At 38.6% G+C, this 24208-nt stretch overlaps 1 protein-coding gene across 3 annotated transcripts in view; it reads right to left on the bottom strand.

Moving 5' to 3' along the window:
- srsf11 (serine and arginine rich splicing factor 11) overlaps positions 1-24208 on the bottom strand; it is a 33900-nt gene extending 9692 nt beyond the window's left edge. Inside the window, exons 1-7 of one of the 3 annotated variants that reach the window (XM_020522473.2) lie at positions 23857-24208; positions 14795-14928; positions 11475-11584; positions 8828-8929; positions 6097-6143; positions 4045-4172; positions 3282-3363 (exon numbers count right to left, since the gene is read on the bottom strand). In XM_020522473.2, the coding sequence (XP_020378062.1) occupies positions 3282-3363; positions 4045-4172; positions 6097-6143; positions 8828-8929; positions 11475-11584; positions 14795-14928; positions 23857-23972 (719 nt within the window). In that variant the 5' untranslated portion in view covers positions 23973-24208. The other 2 variants (XM_048602358.1, XM_020522480.2) reach the window with 2 other exon arrangements.

Raw genomic sequence — 24208 nt, 5'->3', positions numbered from 1 at the left:
AGGCAGCAGTGCTAACAACTGGGCCACCACGCCTGATGTATATAGACTGGAATTGTGTCTTGAGTTTAGAAGTGTAAGAAACAACTTGACAGAGAAGATCCTAAAGTGTCTTGACAGGGTAGATGTGGAGATGATGTTTCTTCTTATTTCAAAATCTAGAACCAGGGTCACTGTTTAAAAATAAGTGATCGCTTACTGAAAACAGAAATTGTGAAATATTTTCTTGGAGGGCCAGGAGTCATTTCCTGAAAAAGGCAGTGGAATCAGACTTGCAGAATCTTTAAATAATCTTAAAGGCAGAAGTGGAGAGGGGTTCTTGGTAAGCAAGGTCGTGAAATGTTATCAAGGTAGAAGGAAGTATGGTTTTGGGGTTACAATCAGATTGACCATGATCTTCTTAAATGCAGAGTAGGCTTGAGGGACTGAATAGCTTATTCTGGCTCATTATCACCATGCCTGTGAGAGTTCTATCATCTCAGGCCTGGGATATCACTGCAGCTGTTTCTAGAACTAACCACCTCCACTCCTTCATTAGGTCAAATCCTGGCATGTTCACTGATGACTGCACAATATTCACCACTATTTGTGACTCCTCAGCAACCAAAGTAACCCATGTCCATATGTAGCAAGACCTGGACGACATCCACTTTGGAGCTGATAAGGACCAAGTAACATTTGAACAACACTGCCTCAAACAAGAAAGAATCGATCCATCTCCTTATGATATTCAGTGTCATTATCATTGCTGAATCCTTGGCTAACAATCTTGTGGATTACCATTAAACAGAAACTGAACTGAATCAGCCATATAGGCAGAGGAACAAAAACAGAAGTTGCTGGAAAAGCTCAGCAGCATCTGTGAAGAAACAAAAAAAAAATCAGAGTTAATGTTTCGGGTCCAGTGACCCTTCCTCAGGCTGAGGCTGTTTGAGGGGGACCTGATATGGTGTAAAAGTTTCAGGGATATAGTTAGATGGGTAGAAGAAAGGTCAAAAACCAGAATCACAGATTTAAGCTAAGAGGTAGAAAGCTATGTGGGAAGCAGAAGAGAATTTTTTCACCCAAAGGATGGTGGGAGTGTGGAACTCTCTGCCCGAAATGGGTGGTTGACTCAGAAGCTCTCATAACATTTAAACAGTATTTATTCACTTGTGTTACCATAATTTTGAGGGCTGTGGGCCAAAAGTTGGAAAATAGGACTTGTGTAATTAGATTTTTGTTGACCAGCACAGGCAAAATGGGTCAAATAGTTTCCATCTATGCTGTAAACATCAAGGTCTATACAGATACCTAGGGCTACGCAAGGTCAGAGGTTAGGAATTCTGACCAGTAACTCTCCTACCTCCACTGCTCCTTCAACAACAAATGACTTATCTACATTACAAGGACTGCAACAGTTCAAGGCAGCAGCTAACAATCAGTTAGAGATGGTCAATAAATGCTGGCATAGTCAACAATACTTACATCCACAATGAGAAATTCTCTTATTACACGGCACAAACAGCTTCCCGTTGTTTCTGAATCTCTTGCCAATCACTTTATTCTGCATCTCCTGGTTAATGACCCTTCTATGACTGGAATCACCCAGATGTTACTAAATACAGAGATTCACAATAGTCTCATTGATATTCTATCTTCATTTTGAGGGATTTCATTCTTGACTCATGAAGACATCGCAACTCTTCACTGTCACTCTGACTTGGGAGTGTCTGAACACTTCTGGTAATTTAATATGGTCTTCCAGATCATGCTTCAACACCAATTTCCTTACACAGGGCCTGGGCACAACAATTCACTGTAATCCCCAATTCATGGAAGCTCTTCCCCTTCAGTTTCTTTGGCAGAAGTTACCTTTTCCTGGATTCCACCCGACCACTTAGGAAATTCACCTTTCCTCAACTTCCTATTTTTTCATGGAATGTGGATGTCTCTAGTAAGGCCAAGTATTTTGTTGTCTGCCACCAACTGCCCTGAGAACAATCAAGAGTCAACCACATTGCCGTGTCTGGAGTCAGCTATAGGCCACACCAAGGAGGATAACAGATTTGCTTCCTTAAAAATGACCTGAGCGAACCAGTCAGATGTTTACAGAACTTATAAGACATTGTGGTCACTATTTTAACTGTTTTTAATAGCCAGCTCTTATTTCTACATGTTATTAATTGAATTTAAATTCCACTAGCTGCCATGATGGGGTTTGAACAATGGTTCCCAGGACACTATCCTTGACTTATGGATTGCTTATCCTGCAATGTTACTATCACACGCCACCATTGCCTTGTCACCTTTGGTGACTTCTTCTGGTCTTTGTTACTTTTTCAGAACTCGAATCCTTCAACTTCAGAACCAGCTTTTCACTGCAATGAAGTAACCTTCCACTCAGGTCCTGGGGCTCCCTTTTTATAGGGCTCAAATTAGGTTTCAGAACAGCACACTCATGATCAAGATGGCCAGGCCTGCACTCTTTAAAACATTAAAAAGGAACGCTGGACTGAATGTGCATAATCTTATCAGACTGTGAACATAGGCCACGACTCCCATGGCATGCCAGAAATTGGAGCTCAGCTTTTGTCCAGAAAAATCTGCAAGTTATTTTCATAACAGACATACACAAGCACATCCCAATTATTGCAGTGTGGTGAATCTAAATTGCCACTGCTCTCAATCATGCATGGGAAGGAGTCAGTAGGAAATTTCAAAGTGCACTATTCACTTGTGAAAAGAGCTAGATAGTGATCATCTGCTCTTAGAATAACCAAGGCAGTGCTGTGAAGGAAAAGCTTAAAACTTGCCAGTCAAGAAAATAACATCTTCAAGGACCTTCTCAGAACTCGGGTAGGGAAAGAAGCAGTGGTTTTCTGTTCTGGCCTTGCTAATAAGTGCAGGAAACTATACGATGGAATGGGTGACAGGATAGACAAATATATAATTTCTAAAACTAATAAAAAGATTAGACATACATCCTTTTGTATTCTGGGCTGTATTTTTTTTTCATAGCGTCCCCACCCACAATGAGATGCAAAAACTTTGACTAAAAAGCTACTTTGCTTAGTCCCAAATTACTGAAGGTCAAGCATTTCTAACTTTGCACATCAGTAAGGAATGGAATATTACATTGTTCAGAAATTTGCATTTTCAAAGGTCTGCAATCTATACCATTTCAGTAAATGGACAACAAATCAAGATTTCAGTTGGCACAATGTATTAAATCACTTATTCAAATCATTATCCTTTCCAGTACAATTCTCAATGAAAAACAGTAACACTTCCTTTATTCTCACCTATGCCTTGATCGGGAACGGGAACGCCGCCTACGAGAGCGAGACCTTGATCGAGAATGTTTCCTTTTGTCCTCCTTTTTGTCTGAAATACAGAAGTCAAAATAATTGGAACTCAAAAGGAGCTAAATATACTTGGGTCAATTTCAAGTGTGTTAAAACTGTTGGGTCTACCCTGAAAACTCACTTTTTTCCAGATTGGGTTGCAGAAGAAAATGAGGACTGAAGATATTAAGCCACCCTCATTAAATCAAAAAATAAAAGAAGGCCCTAGTTGTCAAAACTCAGTACACATTGTGTGGTCACTACTGCTGCCTCAGAACACGCAACCCCAAAATCTTATTCCATGACCTCAGCAGTCGCAACCTATAGTTTAGGGTTCACTGGCCTAGCCAATGTCATTGACTTAGCAAAGCTGTTCCAATTGTCAAAAAATTGAACGCATGCCCCTTAGAAGTACATGCTTTCCTGACTAGACCAGTAATACTCCCTTATATTTATTTTATACAGCAAAATAATGAAAATATTTACTGAAAATTTAACACATTTGACCAAAATCTTTGAACATCTATTCAACTATGCAAATATTGCACTTTTTCCAAGAACTTGTCGTCACTACACCGAGGATTTTTATAACAAGCCATTTTACCAATTAGTACAATATGTAACTAATTTAATCACACAAAATTGAACATAAGGTAAGTATGCTTCTGCAGCAACTTATTTGAAATCTAAGCCAAATAAAAATAACAAGTGAACATGTTACCAGTTTCTATAGCAGCTGAGATCAATGACTGTGCTTCTTTAACTCTCTTCATTGCTTCTTCAATATCCTTTGAAGAGGTGTCAGATTTCAGGGCTGGACTCACAATGGCGCCAGCAGCATGGTTTAACCTGAGGGAAAAAAATGTATACGCAGTACAGTTCATGCCAAAACCTTTCCTGGGAGAAATTTGATCTGAAAAATGCATGCAGTATTTTTACTTAAAAAAGACCACAATGCCCACCATTAAAGGGTGCAGTTCCTTCCCCTAATTAGCCAAGAAAGATTCTCCTGACAACAATAGATCTGGAGCAGAATAGTTAATTGTTGGGAGTCAAATACTTCAGAAATGGTATCAGATTGGCCACCTCACGCTCCTGCTAATAAGCTTGGACAGTGTAGTCTGATGGCAGTCCAGCTGGAAAATGTATCTATCATTCATTGCTTCAACTGTTGATAAACACCTTTTCTTAAAAAAAAAGACAAAGAATATCTGTTTTGCTGAAGCATTCAAACTATTCAACCCCATTTAGTCTCCATGTATCAAAGTGCCCACCATGAAGGTCAACAGTACCGCTTTTATTAACAGGCGCTTCGAAAAGGTTGAGGTTCGAAAAGGTTGAGGTTAAAGAGCAGCAGGGATTTATAAGCATAGATGGTGATTGATTAATCCAATAAAATGTTGTGAAGTAACAGAAAAGGTTCATGAAGGGAACGTAATAGATGTACCCTCAGTTTCAAGTTGAAATTGAAAAATTGGCTGAAGTATAGAAATCAATGAGTTTTGGTAGGTGCTTATGTTTCAGCTAGAGGACTGTACACACAGGGTGTTACTTAAGGATCAGTGCCAGTGCCACTGCTTTTTTGATGCATATCTTAATACTGGAAAAAACATTAGGATTTTCCAATAATACCAGAAGTAGCAGTGAGAATAATCCTAGCAAACAGAAACAGGATATGGGGAGGGTGCATATATGTTTCAGATGGAATTTAATGCAGAGAAGATGAAATTTTATAATCTTTGAAAGTTACAGGAGATTTTTCATAATGGTTCTGGCAATGAAGGAATTTTAGCTAGAGGTTGCTGACACCAAAAATGCAAGGCAACTGCATCTGTGCGCATACTTGGGCTTTCTCCATACTTGTGTTTCCAGACCTCCACGTTGTCATGTCACAAGTGAGGCACTGCACAGTACAGACCCTGCATCAGGCCAGGTCCTGATCTCTCTGCCCACTCTCTCCTTCCCCACCCCCACATTCACACAGCTCCAATCTCTCTCCACCCTCTTCTCTGGGTCCCAATCTCCCATCAAACTGAGCTGGCATACAATTGAAACACTTAAATTTCAATCGCTAGCACATGCATAAACATCTCTCTAGAGCAGACTGTGCATACTCCTCACTCAACAAATGCAGGTTTTTAAGCTACAAATTTACATTGGGGAAAAAGGGATCATTCATCTTGGAGCAGAGATTGTGAGGAGTTTTAAGAGACATAAAAGCTCAAGGCCAATTTAGATAAGGTAAACAAAGAAAAACATTCCCACTGGTTGATCATAGCAAGGAGTGGAGACACTAAGTGTTTAGGCACAGGACGAATGCAACGGCAGCAGTGGGGGGTGGTAGAAGGACCTTTTTTACGCACACAAGTGGCAATAATCTGCAACTCTATACCGACAAAAGGGATGCAAGATATTGGATGGGCATCTGAACAACACTTGGAGGGCTACTGGGCTATAATGAGTTAATGGGATTGACTGGATTGATCTATGCAGCAGCCATGGGCTGAACAGCCCCTTTCTGCACCATACTGATGGCAACCCAATGATCATTACATAGCTCAAACCAGGAATTAAGCCCGAATTATTCTTTTTCCCCAGTTTAGAACTGCAGCAGTTTACTCTTTGGAACAAGTGACAAAGTTATGCCGGAAGTTATTCCATGTGCCAATAAGTGAAAACCACAGAGCACAAAGGTCTGATACCTTCCCTCATTAGTTTGACTAATATGTAGAGAATTATTTTTATTCAATAAAACAAACATTTTCCAACTTACTTTGGATCAACTTGAGTGATGAGCTTTAATAGCTGATCTGCTGTAACCTAAAAACAAATATAAATATTACTACATCATAGCAAAATACTCATTAGCTTAAGTTGAGAAATAAAAAAGGGATAACATTAATCATTGCAGAGCTTGGATAAATTCCACGCACTACAACTGCTAAATAGGGTACTCCCCAAATTGTAGCCCTTAGCAAATTCCATATCAATTATTTATTCTGTCAAATGGATCAACTGCGAAAACTCTGCATTCGCTGAGTAGCTACATTCTCCTCTACACTTGGTCAGGAACATCCAAGTTTGACACTGGAGAAGCAGGACAATAGAACCACTGGTTCAGAAATTTGATCAAGTTTCATTATTTCTCAAAAGGAAACCAAATTCAAAAAAAAGACTAGCCTGAAAGAATAAAAGCCTGCACATTTCAAACTTTTGCTGTCTGTTGCAATAAACAATGTGCAGTGTGCACAGTGCACATTCTCTCCTTGTCTGCTTGGGTTCCCGCCGTGTGCTCTGGTTTCTTCCTACAGTTCAAAGATGCGCAGGTTAGATGGAGTGGCCATGCTAAATTGCCCCGAGTCCAGGGATGGGCAGGCTAGGTGGATTAGCCATGGTAAATGTGGTGTTACTGGGATAGGGTGGGGCAGATGGAGCAAGCGGCCTCTTTCCACACTTCAGGGATTGTATGAATTGAATCTGTAAAGATTATGGTTCAAAGTAGTGAACGTAGTGAACCAGGTGAAAATCTTGTCAAATCCATTTTAATAATTAAAGCTTCACTTGAACAATACAAAGCCTCATATGAATAAGTTTGGAATAAATGAAAACACCAGGAGATGTAAGATGTATATCTCACCATCAGTGTGTTTCAATATCTACTGGCACATTAACTGTCCCAGTTAGTAAAATGGAACTTCCACTTAGCATTTGAGGTTTAGCAATAATTGTATAGATACTTGTCAGTTTTTATTTAAATACTTTTAAAGACTGTGATCCGAGAAGGATTTCAAGCCCAATAATTATACTGTTGATGTGTTAAAGTCATCAGGGCCTAGAAACCACCTGTAGCGAATACCTGCAAATACAATTATAGGCATTATACGCAAAGCACTGATGAAGCATGAGATTTTATTTCAGCTTTCAAAAATTCTTTTACAGAATGCAGCCATCAATAACAAGCCCAGAATTTATTCTATAATCACTCTTGAAAAGATGGTGTTCAACTTTAAACCACTGCAGAGGTCTTTTGTTACAGTGGCAGTTGAGTCTCAACTGCTCTAGATCATAACATATCTGAATCTGTTGATTTAAAAAACAAAACTAGTACAGACTAATGTAATTGGAGTGAGTTCCAGGATATTGACTAATGACAGGGATCAACTATTGATTACAGTTCCCAAGTCAGGATGGTGCGGGGGCTTGGAGAGGAACTTAGAGATAGTGGTGTTCCCACACATCTGGTACCCTTATCCTTCTACATACTGTTAAAGAAGCCTTAGGTGAATACCTGCAGTGTGTTTTGTAGATGGCACATACTGCTGCCATAGTGCACTGATATACAGGGAGGAATTAACATTTCCAGTGGTGGACGGTGTGCTGATTAAACAGGCTGCTTAGCCCTGGATCGCGTCAAGGTTCTGGAGTGTAGTTGGAGGTCTAGGCAAGAGGAGAGAATTCCATCACTACTCCCAAACTGTGGCTTATAGATAGTGGGTGGGCTCTGGGGAGTCAGGTGGTGAAAATATCTCAAACCTCCCAGCTTCTGATCTGCCCGCATAACCACTATTTTTACAGCTGGCCTGTTCCATTTTTGGTCAACGTGCATCCCACTATCGCCCCACATAAACAGCTGCAAAAGACTATTCACTTGCTTAAGCCTGATTGATTTGTGTCAGTTATCCATAGCTCTCAACTTATTTGTCAATTAAAAATCCGTCTAATAGGGAAGAAAATTCTAAACAGAAATGACGAGCATAAAAGCTTCCTCAACCCAGTTTTAACTGTGCCCTCTAGTTTTAGGCTTGCAGACCAGATGAAATATCCGCTCAGTATTTACCGTCAAACTCCCTCACAATCTCAAGTTTCACGGAGATCATCTCTACTCTTCTAAACTGAGTGTAGGTCCAACCTTTCCTCACATGACAATCCTACGTACAAGGACACAGCAATGTTAATGCTATTGAATGTCAAGGAGAGATGGTTGCATTGCTTTTTGTTGGTGATGATCAATGCCTAACACTTGTGTGGTGCATGTGTTAGGATCAGTTCATCTATCTTACTGCATTAAATTGATTATATGCAACGTTCCTCCTGTGAAGGATATATGGCTACAATGTGCTGAAGACAAAGACCCCTCATCAAGAGTTAAGTAGTGACAAGCAGTGGGAAGCTTCTAACCACCAAGTAAATTCTGGAACAATTGTAGTGCCCTTCCTGTTACTACAGATGCGTTATCTTAAGAGGTGTACAACTCTACAAATCCCATGTTTACATGTAGCTGTGCAGATCAGTTGGGTGCAAAAGGCAGCCAAAGTGATTGAAACTGAACACCAGAGGATGTAAGCACAATGCCAAGACAGAATAATGCACAACACAGAACGGCTTCTCCTTTGTCAACATATGTCATTAACAGAAACCTGTTCTATGTAAAATCAGAATTACTGTACATATGGTAAAGTCGAACTAGCAGCTGGTCACCAACTTAGCTATCTAACCACACTCACCTGTGAATTCAAGTTTGCTCCTGGCAGTCCAAGTGCAGCAAGAGTTGGATCCAATCCAGGATTCACATTCCCAAGAGGAGTAGCTAATGGAACATTGCTGAGCTGTTGGAGAGAAAAGAAATTGCCTGAAAAAGTGTTTTTTTGCAGAATTAAACTGAAAATTACCTTCAGTTTCCTGTACTGCTCAATTAAATTTACAACGCCGTGGAAGCCTAAATTGTGGATTATAAAATACAGACATATGGTTTGAAGACCATTCATGTTACTTTATGAAAAATAAACTGAAAAATCTGAACTTATCAATTGCAATTAGAAGACAAGTTAAATTTGGTGCCCTGCAATAAAATTTCATTTGAGTTCAATTTCAACACACTCACCTTCCCAAAGTGTTTATCTGCATCTGAAGCAAAATACAAAACAGAAGACACCAATTTACAGTTTGGTGACAATGCAGGGCCCAAAAACTAAATTTGTGACCTACATTTTGCGGTGCTACCGATGGCTTTTACTTGTTCATTTAACTGAAAACAGCAAAGACTAAATTCTGCAAATACTCAGCATAACATGGAAATCCAGAAGTTGCTTGATTACTCTGACCCAATTTCAGGCATTAAAATCTTCAGATAATGAAATCGTTGCTGATGGATTTACTCTTTTTTTGACTTCCTGACTGCTGACAACACTGCACCTGCAAATCCCCTTGACTTGGTTACTAGATTTAAGATGCTAACAGAAGAACAACAAAACTACTTCACAAAAAGTGCTAGATCTTTGTGAGCATCTTTATTTTGAGTCAGCAGTGAGTGCAGTTCCATCGCCTTTAACAGCAAACGATGGCCATAAGGAATGGGGGCACTATGATTCATTCATGAGGCTAAGGGGTTTGTGGATAGTGCATTTGAGGACTTAGTCACCCCCCAGCTTAAGTGTGTGAGGAATTGGTGACTGCCAGACAGAAAGCACGAGTGTTCCCCAAGTGCATCTCGCTTTCAATCCATTTTTTGGCACTGGATTGCAGTCTAACAGTTCCTCTCTGGAGATCAGGCAGAGCCAAGATCATAGCATTGGACCCGTACAAGTACATTACTTCTGAACAATAACAGGACCAATCTTGGGGAGAGACTTTAAAATGGTGTGTGTGTCGGGTGGGGGTGGTGTTAAAACAAGATTGGATGGAGGTGGGATCCTGATGAATCTATGCTTTGTCTCTAAGTGGTAAGTAGTGAGGAAGAAAGCCTCCTGCAGTTTCTAGCTATCAACTGATGAGACAGGTGCACAACAGCAGTGGCAAATGGAATTCAACCTGGAAATGTAATGCACTTAGGGAAGGGCTAACAAGGCCAGTGATTGTACTATGAATGGTAGAACCCTGGAAAGTACTGACTCTGAGTGACTTTGGTCTACAATCCACAAACCACTGATTGTAGCAGACCAAGTGGTTAAATAAGGCATTTATTAGCAGAGGCACAGAATAAAGGTGGTTATGCTGGAACCATACAAAACACTGGTCCGACCACAACTGAAGAACTGCATGCAGAGTGTTGGTCATCATTATTAGATGGATGTTGTTACATTAGAGGAGGGGCAAAGGAAATTTACTGGTGGAATTGGATGGCCTGAGCTGTAAGGAAAGATCAGACAGACTGGAGTTTTCTTCTTTGGAGTAGCAAAAATAGATATGTTAGCCAGAAAGATGCAAGAGATTATGAGAAGCATAGGATAGATATGAAGACACTTTCTCCATTAGTAGAGGGGTCAATAATCAGATGACACAAATTTATGCTAGAAGTAGAAGACGACTAAGAGGAGTGTTGAGAAGAAACTTCTTCAGCCAGAGGGTAACATACAAGTAGCATTTCAAGTTTCACTTGTGTTGCCGTAGCCTCCAGGGATGTGGGCCAAGAAATGGAAAATACAATAATGGTATTCAGATCTTTGCTGATTGGGATTGGCACAATGGGTCTATGACATTTAGGGTCTCAAACTGAATATCAGTACAGCTGCCATAACATTTGCTAACTTTGTTTAATATCTGTAGCAGGCAATAGACAAAGAAACAGCACCGTCCGGGAGACTCAGTATTATGTTAACTAGGCTAGGTATAATTTGAAAAAGGAAGTGCTTTTCTTGGGTGTGTATTAGGCATAAAGGGAGACAAGCAAAATAAATTTTCAAATCAAACATTTCTATTATGCCCAAAATAAATGGGAGCACTTGACTGCATAATCAACATGTAAACCAGTGTCAATACAAACGAGACAGCAAGAACTGCAGATGCTGGAGTCAGGGTCCTGACCCGAAACGTCAGCTTTCCTGTTCCGCTGATGCTGCCTGGCCTGCTGTGTTGCTCCAACTCTACACTTCGTTATCAATACAAATGAGGTCATGTTTACTTTTTTTGGGCTGGTAAGTAAAAGCTACTACTAAAAAATTGGGCATTTTGTGTGGTCGGGACTGTGTCTAAATTAAAAAAAACAAATCAAGTGGGTGAATGAGAGAGTCTTATAAATAGCAATCTTAATTGCTTCAGGGTTTCAAGTACCACCATTCACTGTCATCAAGATTGGGAAAAGTTGGAAATATGTACGATATTACGGTGCTTAAACAAGATTATTTTCACTCATTTGAAATTGAAGATTTTACTTACTGATGTCAGAGGATTAGGTGTTGGTAAAAGTCCACCTCCAGGCAGCAGACCTGCCACTGCATTAGCTGGTGCCAACAGAGACAAAGCCTTAGACTCATCAGGAATGACTCCTGTAGAAAAATTCAGATCTGCATTAGAAAAAGCCAACACAAGTTGAGACAATACACAAATACACCCAGCAAAACAAGGTCTCACTGTTTTCAGCACCTTAGCTTGTAGAAAGTACACATAATCTTGCTAAAATAGATTTTATGTTTTACTAATTACAACTGAAACCTTTTAAACTTTTAGAATGAAAAGCCATAGATGTAAAATTTGATTTTTTGCCCTGAATCTAAAAATCAGTATATACTATAGTAAAAAAATAAATAAATATCACAATACACACTACTTTTTTTTTGTAACACTGCCAAGATATTATCACCTGTACTCGATTTTTTAGTCATGAACCAAACGTAAGCAAGCACAGTCGGTTCTCCAGGGGTTGTGCTCTCAACTTTTCAAAAGATGTTTTATGAACAAGCGACTCGTGTCGGCTGCTTCACTATAAAGCACACAGAAAAATCAAGATACACAAGACAAAAAAAAGTTTATGATTTAGGGACCAAAATCATGAAAAAGTTCACTATGACTTGTTTAGAACTTACCATTAGACAGGAGAATTTCATGAACAAGCTGAAACATACTGCTCATTATATATTAAAAGCTACTTTTTGTGTAAGTGAACCACTTCTTTTTTTGCAATGTTACTAGACATCAATTTGCCACTGTGCCCCAATGCCCCATAATCAAGAGTGACATTCTGTAAATATATATACACACCAACTGCACATCTATCCTTTACAGATAATAGTAATTATCAGCACTGCATGTATAAAGATACTGTGTAGCACCTCAGCAAGAAAACATACAACAAGTAAAGGACACTTAAGAGAAACTGGATTAGCTGCAGAAGGCAAAACTGTTGGGTGGTATTTTCAGCAGGGCCTGGTAAATAGGTCTGGCTGAACCAGGGAAAAGAACTGTAAAACACAACAACAAAAAAAGAAAAACCACTGTTAAACAAAGGCAATGGTTCCACTTTCTGTACTGAGCAGTGCTGATAAAATTAACAGAATGCACTTAGCATAGCGTTATCAGGGTCGTTTACATCACTGAGATGCTACCGACTGTCATAAATAAAGGATTGTCTTTTCAATGATTTATGAAAATTATTACGCAGTTCATATGTACCTTTGGCATTTATACTCAGATGGAAGATGAATTTGACAGGAGGGAAAGAACAAAGAAAAAAATAGGGAAAGGAAAACAGACAAAAGAATGAGACAACTGACAGCCATCGTCTACCAGTAAACAAGAATTCCGACATGCTGTAAGTCCTTTTTCAAGCTGAGCAAGTTATTGCATGTAATACTTGCTTACCGTATTTCTTGATTGTATTTAGCTAATCCAGACCTTCATTACAGCAATCACAATCACACACACATTAAAACATGCAAATAAAAGAACCTCTTCACAGGGCCCCAGAAAAGTTAGATTTTGAGATCATATAGTCAGAGTCATACAGTATAGAAATGCGGTCTTTGGCCCACCACGTCTATATCTGTAACACTCCAAGCAATTGGTAAAATTTCGATCCACAAATTATCACAATTTTCACAAGTTGCTTAATTGACCTACTAACTCAACCAGAAATGTTTTCATCCAAGTAACTTGGCTTGGTGTATCAAAACACACAAGTGGCGCATGGTACATGGCTAAAAACCTTACTCCTTTAATGTAATAAACATGCCTAAAAATAAGAAATTTTATAGGTAAATTACAACATACTAACTTATCTACAGCCCTGCAAGAATTCATTTTCTTTAAAAAAGTCAGTGTAGTATAATGTGAGATTGCAGATACCATAAAGCAGGACATTTTGGCTTACACAGTCTCGTGTTGCCATTCCAAGAGGATAATTTGATTTATAAATTGAATTGTTACCAATCACTTTCTAGTCTCACACAAACCAAAATGAATGGTGCCAAAATTACCTACTCTATAGTATGTAATCCCTTGCAAAAAAAATTCTCTTTCAGCCTGCCCTGTCTCAATTTGCTGAATTCTTTCCTTCATACAATCTAAATTGGATAACATCAAAGCCTAGAAATATAGAAACAGTGAAGAGAAAAGGTAGTTAACAAGAACAAATGATTACAACAGGACAACACATGGGGACTCTTATGCTTGCTGGCCTTTTGTAAATTGCCTAGAATCCCCTGTCGCTGCAGAGGACCCACTTTTTCAGTCATCGGGGAAGGGGCTCTGCAAATGCCTTCTCCACTATAAAAATCACACACACAGATAACAGAGAGAAGAATTTATTATTTTGGGTGATGATCTGGTTTTATGAAACAATATGGTTATTTTAAAAAAGTCCACCTTCACAAAAGCACATAAAAAGCTGGAATAACCAACTTTTTAAAACTTTAGACTAGGAAGTCCCACCCCATTAACAACCCTTGGTATACTGCATAATAAAGAAACAATTTGAGAATACTCATGTATATTTTGATTAAGAATTAGAATGCCAGGAAGTTCACTTACATTCATTTTAAAAGGGATTCTCTCATGCAGATGTATACAAATGTTTTCAGGATTGATAGTATAACTATATCCATTGTACTGTTTATAACTGAATTCAATAGCCTGGATTATGAGCAACATTTGAAAAAATATTAATGCTCCAGTGCATTAAAGATCATTCGTAAAACACTTCCAAAATGGACAATGGTCAGAAAATTAGTTTGAAATGATCAGTGTTTGACATTACTCCAAGATGTGTTATTCTCATGTATACCCTTTTTGCATAATTACTAATGGGCTCTTCACAAGAAATAATAATGTGCACTGTCAGGGCTTTGGTTTAATAAATAGAGCCAAGAACCTCTTATCTTTCAAGTTAATAGTACAAAAATTTGATGGCAAAAGCATTTAATTTTTATAATGCAATCCATCTTTAAATGCAACCACCCTGTCCATAATCAACTGTTCTATAATGTTTAATGAGTCAATCTATTTTGCAATCATCTCTCTCTAAAAGTATTCACTTAAGTCAGTCAAATAAAAGTCAGGCAGTTCCATCATAAATTTCTCAAAATACACTGCAGCATTAACATTTTGCATTTTTGTTGTTAATGATGGCCGTATACCAAAGGTTTAAGGATCAAGATCACTAATAACGCTTAGCATGCTGGTACGTTGGAATTTACAGAAATGCTCAATTGGGTACAACTGTGGTTGTAAAAGGGTGAAACCCCAAGCAATAAAACACAAACCTTCTGTATAAGGTACAACTATCAAAGCTCTGTCAATGAAGACTGTGTTTGTCAAATGCTGCGCCACTCCCACAGCGTCAGGATCATGAAACTTTACGAAACACACACGAGACGTCACAGGTAATGGTGATTCACTGAAAGAACAAAAAGAGAAAAAACTGAAATGAAGTGTCAGGATTAGATCGCATTTATTAAAAAGAGAAAAGTCAATACCCAAGAATGGATTTTGAAATAAGTTGAAGTTGCTTTGAAACAGACAGGGTATTACAATCAATTTTACTATCATTTCTGTTAGCGTACAGTAGGCACAATAAATTACAAGGAAAGAAGCAATGGCGTACTGGTAATGTCAGTGGACTAGTTAGTATGCTAAAACTTCAGATTAATGCTCTGGGCAGGTGTTCTAATCCCACCATGGCACTGTAACATTTGAATTCAACAAGCTAGAAATAAATGCTAGTCTCAGTAATGACCGTGCAAACTGCTCTTAAAATTTTAAAATTCCAGATGGTCCTTTAGAAAAGGAAGGAAATTTGTAATCCTTATCTGGCCTGGCCTACATTGTGATTCAGCACTGTCATTGATAATTTTAAATTGCCCTCCAAAATGGCCCTAACAAGCCATTCAATTCAAGGGGAAATTAGGGGTGCTGGTAATGCCCAAATCCCATGAACTAATATTTTAAAAAAATGAATATCCAGATTACTCTTGAAGAGACTTAACAAATAAAGCATGTCATAAGAGAAGGCCTGGAAAGCAAATATAACTGCAGAGTAAGAGTGGGCAGCCAATGGTTGCCTTCACAACTGCTCCGAATACATGAGCTAAGATTTGTGCACACTGATGTAACAGAGCCAGGGTGCCGATCTAGAATCGTCCCATCAGAGTCTACTCTTATCCATCTCCATTATAAAGGGTTTAAACCCATGGCTTGGGGCCTCAAGATGAGTACAAACCATTTGACAGGGGTAGAAAGCAAAATTCCACAATATCTCTACAGTTAAGTCAGTCCAACACTATGTAGGATCCCCCAACCCCTTCCCAAGGTACAAAGGTGCTGGAAAAGCCATACTTAACATTATCTACATTACTAATAAGGATCAGCAAGGCATTTGTAGTTCTGGATAGGAAATACGAAAGGAAAAATCGTCACCATTTTAAGTAAAGGACCACTTCAGGAGCAAACTGAATCACTGATTGTGAATGCAGTTTTTGAAGGATGTCACATTGCTGACTCTTTTAAATTCTGTGTAAATCAGTGTTTACGAAAGAGAAAATAAATGCTAATAAATTTTCTTTTAAAAAAAATTGAAGGTCATGAACTGAAAGCATGTGTTAGGAAGAAATTACAGAGTGCTGGTCACTACAAAATGCTAACGTCAACATTTATACTCTGATATTTTAAATAAGCTCTTCCATCCAACTGAGTTGATAAGTGACCTTACTGGGAGCTTTAAAAATTTAGATTTAGGAACAATCAGCAATTCCAATAGTAAACCATTCCAGTTTTGTTTTTAAATTGGATTTTAGGTAAATTTAAAGTTTTAAAACTTTGGCAAACTTAATTCTTCTCTAGCAGGACAATGCTGCTTCTAATTTTTGTAAACACTATTTCACAGCATTACTTTCAATCTGCACAAGGCAAGCCAGAAAACATTCAGATCACCACAATCAAAACATCAAGATGATAAACTCTAATTAGAACAGTCAACACAAGTTATCATCAATACCTCATTCAAAATAGCCATTAAGCTCTTTTTCCTGACCATGTTTTTTTTTATGCTCCTTCTTTGCATTTTCAGCCTTTGCCTTTTTAATTTTCCATTTCTTATTCTGTATCTTTATCCAATATACGAAGGAAAATTCATGCTTAATAATTAGTTTTTGTTTTGTTACGATATTATGACCTGATCTCAAACAAGGCTCCAAATGGGTCATGCCATGGTATTAAGCTCCCACGTGGACAGCGATGAATTGGCTCCCTTTCTACATAATTGTTCACACCTTGGTCGGTTACAACAACTCCTTTTCTTAAATTTTCTTCCAGACCTAATGAACTGGTTTAAATTGAGTCAATTTAATGAGGCTTTCTTGAATTGACAAAAATGGTGAGTTTATTCATTAATATACATGAGAAGAATTAGTAACACAGCACTTTTGCACAGATTAGAAACAGATGACATGAAAAGGATAAAAGTTTTTAAAAAATATACAGATCAATCTCGGAATTTTTTGCAAAGAGCAGATAGTTGAATGTTGCAGTTCAGATAACTGGTAGTGTTGATATTGGCAGTTGAAGGAACTATCATTTAGTTTTGTACAAAGTGTAGAGCTGGATGAACACAACAGGCCAAGCAGCACCAGAGGAGCAGGAAGGCTGATGTTTCGGGCCTAGACCCGTAGGCTGGATTCCTTTTTTAAAAACTCATTTGTAGCACTCAAGTGATGAGTTCCTTCCATTACCTGCAACACAGCATAATGAAGGGATAGCTCTTCGACTGTGACCTTCACAGCATTTCAATGCTCGAATCCAGGCTAGTGCACACAAATGCGTTTGGTCCCACTAGTCCACTTCAGTAGCATTTAAACTATTTTTTAAACCACTCTCCTCGTCTGTTTTACCCTCTGGGAACATACATCCTGCAAAAAATGGCTTTTGCCGAGCAGGGAAGACAGTCATCCCCCTTGTGAAGTATCCTTTTCAATTTTACGTGTGACATTCCATTGATTTCGCACAGTATTCTGCCAACAGTCTGAATTTAGCTCTTAGGTTTATTTTTGTAGCAGTCCTCCTTTTAAAAACATACACTGGAAAGTTAAAACGTTTATAAATACTACAGTTTTGATCCATTATCATGGTTGAGTAATTGAAGTATATTAATCAGTTACCCTAATACTAAGTTATTCTGTTTAATTGTACCCAGAAGGCACTACACCATATAACTAACTGCTGGTCTGCAGCTGAAAATTGAGGCCCTGTTGCTGTACTTTATTGGCTTAATTACAGGGTAGATTCGCAAAGTTGTCAAGGTTGAATGAGCAAAGCTTCTGTACCATGGTACACTCCATAAGATCTGACTAAATGTTCATTCCATAGACTCAGAACAAGAAGTTAGGAAACGTATGTGGTGTACATAGCAACAGCTGTGAGCTGTCAAGCCTTCAGCCTTTTGCAGTTTTTAACTTGCATCAAAGAAGCAAAAACTATATTATGTATCCTTTGGCTAGAACCACGTTCAAAGAAAATTCTGAGCAACAGTTTCTGCAGCTGTGTAGTCCTTTATGACTTCCATTCCTCAAGACTGCATATTAACTGAATGTGCAAGTGTTTTTCACTCCCCTCGGCATGAACGCACTTTACATACTGATTCCCATACACACTTTGAATAGATTTTAAGTATATCTACTTTGTAATTTCTGCAGTAGTTTTAAGGTTGCAGGCAACATTGTTTCTTTTGTTATCTACTGCTTATTGCCACTGCAAAATGTGGGTCCCAGGCAACCAAGCAATCCAATGCTCGGCTTGCCCACAAAACAGGGATGGAGCAAGTGGTTCTTTTGAGTCAGGTGGTTGGGATGCTGCTGCAATTTGCACACGCTCCTTTTGCTCGCCTCCACCTGGGCCTGTCAGAGATGCTTTAAATGGTTAGTATTTTGCGGATACTACTATTACAGTTTGGGCAAGTGATTCTGGCGAGCCAATGAGGATATTCTAATATTTTCATGGAGGCTTTGACATGCCCTTAAAGATTTTCCTCTGACTTACAGTAACTGCCTGCTGTGGAAAGCTCAGAGCAGAGAACCTGTTATGGAAGTCTTGTGTCAGACCACTGATAACAATGTGGGCTGCCCAACCAGCTGATCAATTGTAACCAGTGTCTCAATGCCCGAGAGAGGGCACTGATATTGGGGCATCTATTTTGCCACTGGATTTGCAGGATATTGTGCAGGCGTCACCAATAACATTTCTTTAGAGATTTTAGCTGTCTATTTTACAACGTCTCCTAGATATTCCGAAGGATAGATTACATTGCTGCCCTGTACACCATGAGCTTGGTGCTAAGTCTGGTCCATCTGTGATCTGATGAAGATTTCAAAGTGTAGAATTTCTTATTAATGCCTGACCTCACTGACAAGCAAATAGTCTCTACTAAAAACACAATCAGGTCTCCATCTTAATGTGAGTTCTATAAGACTACCTCACTTGACAGAGTCCAGAGATCATTTGTTAGGCAATATTGACACCGTAGCTTTAACCTCACACAGGTACACATCAAAGGCATGTTAAGGTGCCGTGCAAAATCACTTACATCAAAGTCTGATGTCATGAAGGAAGGCTATTTTGTGTGCGCGCGCGCATGTCAATAGCACATGGAATACTTCCCAGAAGTAATTGACATTTCACAGAGCTAGTTATGAGAAAATGAGAAATGACACCAGTACATGATCATCCTTAAGGGCCAATCAAAACTCAGCCAATGTTTCACTTGGCACTGAGCACAATGTTATTGACCATGCAGATGGGTTGGGGTTTGGAAAGAGTTAATAAGTACCAGCTTTCAGTAAGCAAAGCGCATGCTGAGTTTTAAACCTGCAAAGATGTCCAAGAGACTAATCGCCTTTACACTTGCACTGCTGTTTAGTGAGCCATTTAATACACTGCAGTATTACATTAACACGATTGTTTATTCTGAACTAAATATTAACATGCTCTTTCAAGTCTTAAGGCATCGCAAAACATTATATAATGAAGGAATTGTTTCTGAAATATAATGTTGTGTTTTAAGTGTATAATTAGTTCTGATAGGAGAATGAGAAATGTTAAACTTGTCAGATTAATGACTTCATATATACAATTATAAAAAAAGTACTGGGTTGGAGGTACTTACATTTAGAAAGGAGACCACAAGAGAAATTTGAAACTTATGTAGCAGGCTATTATAATCTAAACAATGCAGCTGGAAAACAAAGCAGCAATTTAAGCACCAGGGCAGGTGGTGTTAGTGTCCAAAGACTTAATATTCAAAAAGGAATTCGAACACCACCTTTTAACAAATAAAAGTATGCCACAAGATTTCACTTAAAAACTATGTATATATTGAACAAACTAAACAGAAGTACAATTAAGTTATCAGTATAGCTTATAGTGTGTATTGCACACAGGTCTGCATTTCCCTTGCCTCAAGGATTCTTACAAGGCAATCTTAAAATTATTTCCTGCCATCAAGACCAAGGTCATCCCTAGCTCCAGCTATTCTCAGAGGTAAAACTTTCTTTGTTCTCTCTTGACTATGGAAGCCCAAGTCCCTTTTTTGGCTACTTTTCCAACACTCTAAAGTAATCAATTTACTTTTGCAATAAGACAATGAGGCTGACTGAATTTTCGCACTAGCTTCAAACTAGGCAATCTTTCACCTTCTGTTCCTCAAGATTCAAACTGAGATTAAGCTTCACTCACCTTTCCATATGACCAATAATGAAGCTCATGTTATTCTCTGCTTCAAGTGCAAGCACACAGCATTTATTTTGGCCAACTTCTGAGCTGCAAACCATATCACCAGCTAAAAACCTCTCCCAGTAAATATCCAGAAAAACTGAAATCAGAACACTTTCCTAAGCTCCACTTAACCCCATGAAATAGCCTCCTTTGAGTTATTCCCAAATCCACCTGTACCTTAATTCTCCATCATTCACATTTTTTTGAAGTGATGAGTGTATTTTACCAAACCCCTTGAAACTAACTTGCCTCTAACTCACAATATTTTAGCATCTCTCTGGACTCCCTGTTTGCAAGTGGTTCCCCAATTTACTAGGCTCACCTGCTATTTTATAGCGCACTCTCTTCTATTATGAACTAGCATTTCTCCAGGTGTTCTGGCAAAGCCCAGCAATTTAATTATCTGGTCTTTATGGAGTGCAAGGGGAGAAGTCTGGGAAACTGGAGGAAAGCAGAGAAAGATATTATTAAAAATAAACACAAAAAGATTAAACTTAAAAAAAAACTTATGTACTAAGGGAGAAAATAGTAGACAGACCTGGGCAATTCATTCCACAGTTCCATTAGAACTAGGAGCCCTGTTTATAATTACCAGACAACTGTTTACACAAGTTAATACCAACTGTGTATCATGCAGTTTTAAATTGTAAAGGTCAATCATACTTGAATTGTGTCAGCAGGATATTATGCTTGTGGACAGACTGCCACTCCTGCCATGGAATTATGTATAAACTACTTTCAAAAGAGATTATATTCACAACCACTTATTTTACACTGAAAGTTCAAACTCGAAAGCCTGATTCCATCTAAGATTTTGTCTCTTGTACCAACATCGAAATCAAGACTTAAGTGTAATGCGAACATCTGAACTAGGAAGTTAACTCTCCATCATTCAATAAGAGTTTGGTTGGTTGATTTATTCAAAATTCACACTTATCCCTATAATCTTTCACACTTTACTCATCTGAAATCTAATCAACCGTTGTCTTAAAAATATTCAAATACCTTCCAATACCTTTTGAGGAAATGTTCCAAAGACTCTTTGTGGGAAGAAAATTTTCCCGTCTTTAAAAGATTAACCCCTTATTTTTAAAGCATTGACACTTAGCTCTCTCATACAAGAGGAAATGTGCTTTCCACATATATCCTGCCAAGACACCCCAGAATCTTGTGGCCCAATCTTGTCACTTACATAATCTCAGAACTATGGAATACCCTATTCTTCTTTCCAAATCATTCAGACACTGGACTAAATATTAGCATCATTTTATCAGCACTGATATTTTATTCTTCCCTGCAGTGCTGTCCTCTGGACTCTGGTTAAGTCATCTTTGTTCATAAAAAAAACCTTCCAGAAAACCATTATCCAGCAAGTAACTGTTGAACATAAAAGAGCATTAGTTAATAAGTTAGCTGATTTATGAAGGGATGAAAGGTATACTTTTGATATCAAAAATTAGGAAGTAGCTATGATAATTCAATCACCTCAAGTTTAACAAAAATAATATTTGAAACTATTGGAACTACAAGACAGAATGGAGTGTAAACAGCAGATGATTATTCATGACATTCTAGTTCATTGATCTACCTGCAAAGGGTACACTGTCATCATAGCTCCAAATAAACCTGGAAGCCAATTCCCCACATAACATGGGTCTGGATGGATTAACATGCTGTGGTTGTCAACACATTTCAGTCAGTTAAACCGCAACAGCATTTTTACGCATAACAACCTCAAAAATTCTTAACAAGTCAATCCGTACCCAAATTCTTCAGGTTTAAGGTTGTTTGCTTGCTCGCTGATCTGGCTGGTTATCACACAGACGTTTCAACGCCATGCTAGGTAACACCATCAGTGCGGCCTCCAATGAAGCGATGTTGTTCTAGTCCGTTTGGTATTTTTACAATCCGGTCTGTTAAGCTGGGGTGTGTCACTTCCGGTTCTATTCTGCATGGGTTTGTATATGGGGTCTAATGTCACGTTTGTTGATTGCATAAGGATGTACAAACATCAGCTAGTAGCAAAACGACACAACGCACTATCCCTCAACTCCGCACTCAGACAATGAAGGCCATCAATTTAACTGGGACAACGTGACCATCCCAGCTCAAGCCAGCCACAGATACACACGGGAAATCCGAGAGGCCTGGTTTTCAACCCGTAATGCAATCAATATTCATGTGGAATTAGACCTAATATACAAACCCATGCAGAACAGAACCGGAAATGACACAACCCAACTTAACAGACCGGATCATACAAATACCAAGCGGAGTAGAACAACATTGCTTCATCGGAGGCTGCACTGATGATGTTAAGTAACACGGTGACGAAATTTCTGTACAATAACCAGCCAGCTCGGCAAGCAAGCCAGCAACTTCATCCACAACCCGAGCTACAAATCTTCGCAAGAGCTTTAAATCTTCAGGTTTAAAGCATGTACATCTTTGCCTAAGGAGACAAACAGAAAATACCTGAAAGATAATTAAGCAACGTAATTAAAATGTTACAGGCAACTGTTCACCGTGCCAATAATGCCGATTTAACAACCAAGTCTCAGGGCAGAACGAAATCATAAATATATACAAGTATTATAAATAGACACTGTACAAGTATAATGATTCAGAGTTTCAAGCAATATTCCAAAAAGGATAAAATGTTTAATGTTCAGAATCATCCTTCTCTACTAACGTAATATGCATTTACCGATGTACGTTCCTTTCAAAGATGTTGTCGTCTTGACAACAATGAAATCAGTTATAATTTTCTCACTTTTTAAAAAAACCGATTCATTTTTTAATTCCGTCTGTTTTTCGGCTGAAATTACAAATTGAGTCAATGACTAACGGCTTTTGTAAGACCATGAAAATTTCACTTTACTTGTTTTGTCATACGCCCATTTTTCCTTCAATAGCCTATTTACTTCCGCACATTTAAGAAACACGAGGAGTAGGCCGTACGACACTTGGAGTCTGCTTCTGAACTGCTCCCGTTTTTTTTTTCTCACAAAATGTAGCCAATTTTATTCAAAACACTGCTTAATTCATTTAATAATTATTACTAGTAGTTTCACAACATCGTTGAACAATAACGATCGAAAACAATAATGATCGTCTGACAGGATTGAGGGAAGGTGTTACATTGGCGGCCATTTTGCTTTACCCCGGTAATAATAAAACCTCCAAAGCTTGGATACCTTCAAATAAACATCTTTCAAACAAGAACATTCTCGTTTCATTTTTTTTTAATACAAGAACACCATCGATATGAATCCTGATAAAAGCAGCTTGGAACATGTGGTGGGAATGAAGGAGATGACGCGTATGAGATGGCAGCGAGTGCAAACGCCACACAATAGTGGATGAAAATTGCTACTTCGTAATCGTTTACGAGGAAAGGAAGAAAAAAAAAGTGAATACTTTCACTCAAGTATTACGTCGAGTCGTACGCTCGTAAAACTTGCGCCGTACAGGAAATTCACTTTCACTCAAAAAGGAAAGGTTTAAAAAGCGGATCCGACGCGGGCTAGGCCCCAGGCCTGTCTGGAAGTTTGGAGTTACTCACTCTGATGGGAAGAGCCGCAACTCGTCGATTTTGCCCAGAAACCCGAACAGAGTTTTCATCTGCTCCGAGGTGGCGCTCGGCGAAACATTGGTCACTTGAATGACGTCTGTAGCCATCTCGCGTTTTTAAAAAAATGTTTTATTTTTTTTAAAAGTAATTACTTTCTCGATCCAATTTTTTTCAACGACGTTTTCTTGAACCTAAGACATTAAGAATACAGAAGAAAATAAACTATATATGACAATTTACAGATAATTTAATCGGCGCTGAAAACTCCCGGGTCTTCGCCCCGAAACCTTCAATAACAACGGGCAAGCTCCGCGGTATCCCACAATCCGGCGCGATTCAACGC

This window comes from Rhincodon typus, chromosome 10 (genome assembly GCF_021869965.1).
Source record: "Rhincodon typus isolate 14 chromosome 10, sRhiTyp1.1, whole genome shotgun sequence".
Taxonomy (NCBI): Eukaryota; Metazoa; Chordata; class Chondrichthyes; order Orectolobiformes; family Rhincodontidae; genus Rhincodon; species Rhincodon typus.
This window is presented reverse-complemented; position numbering and strand designations above follow the sequence as displayed.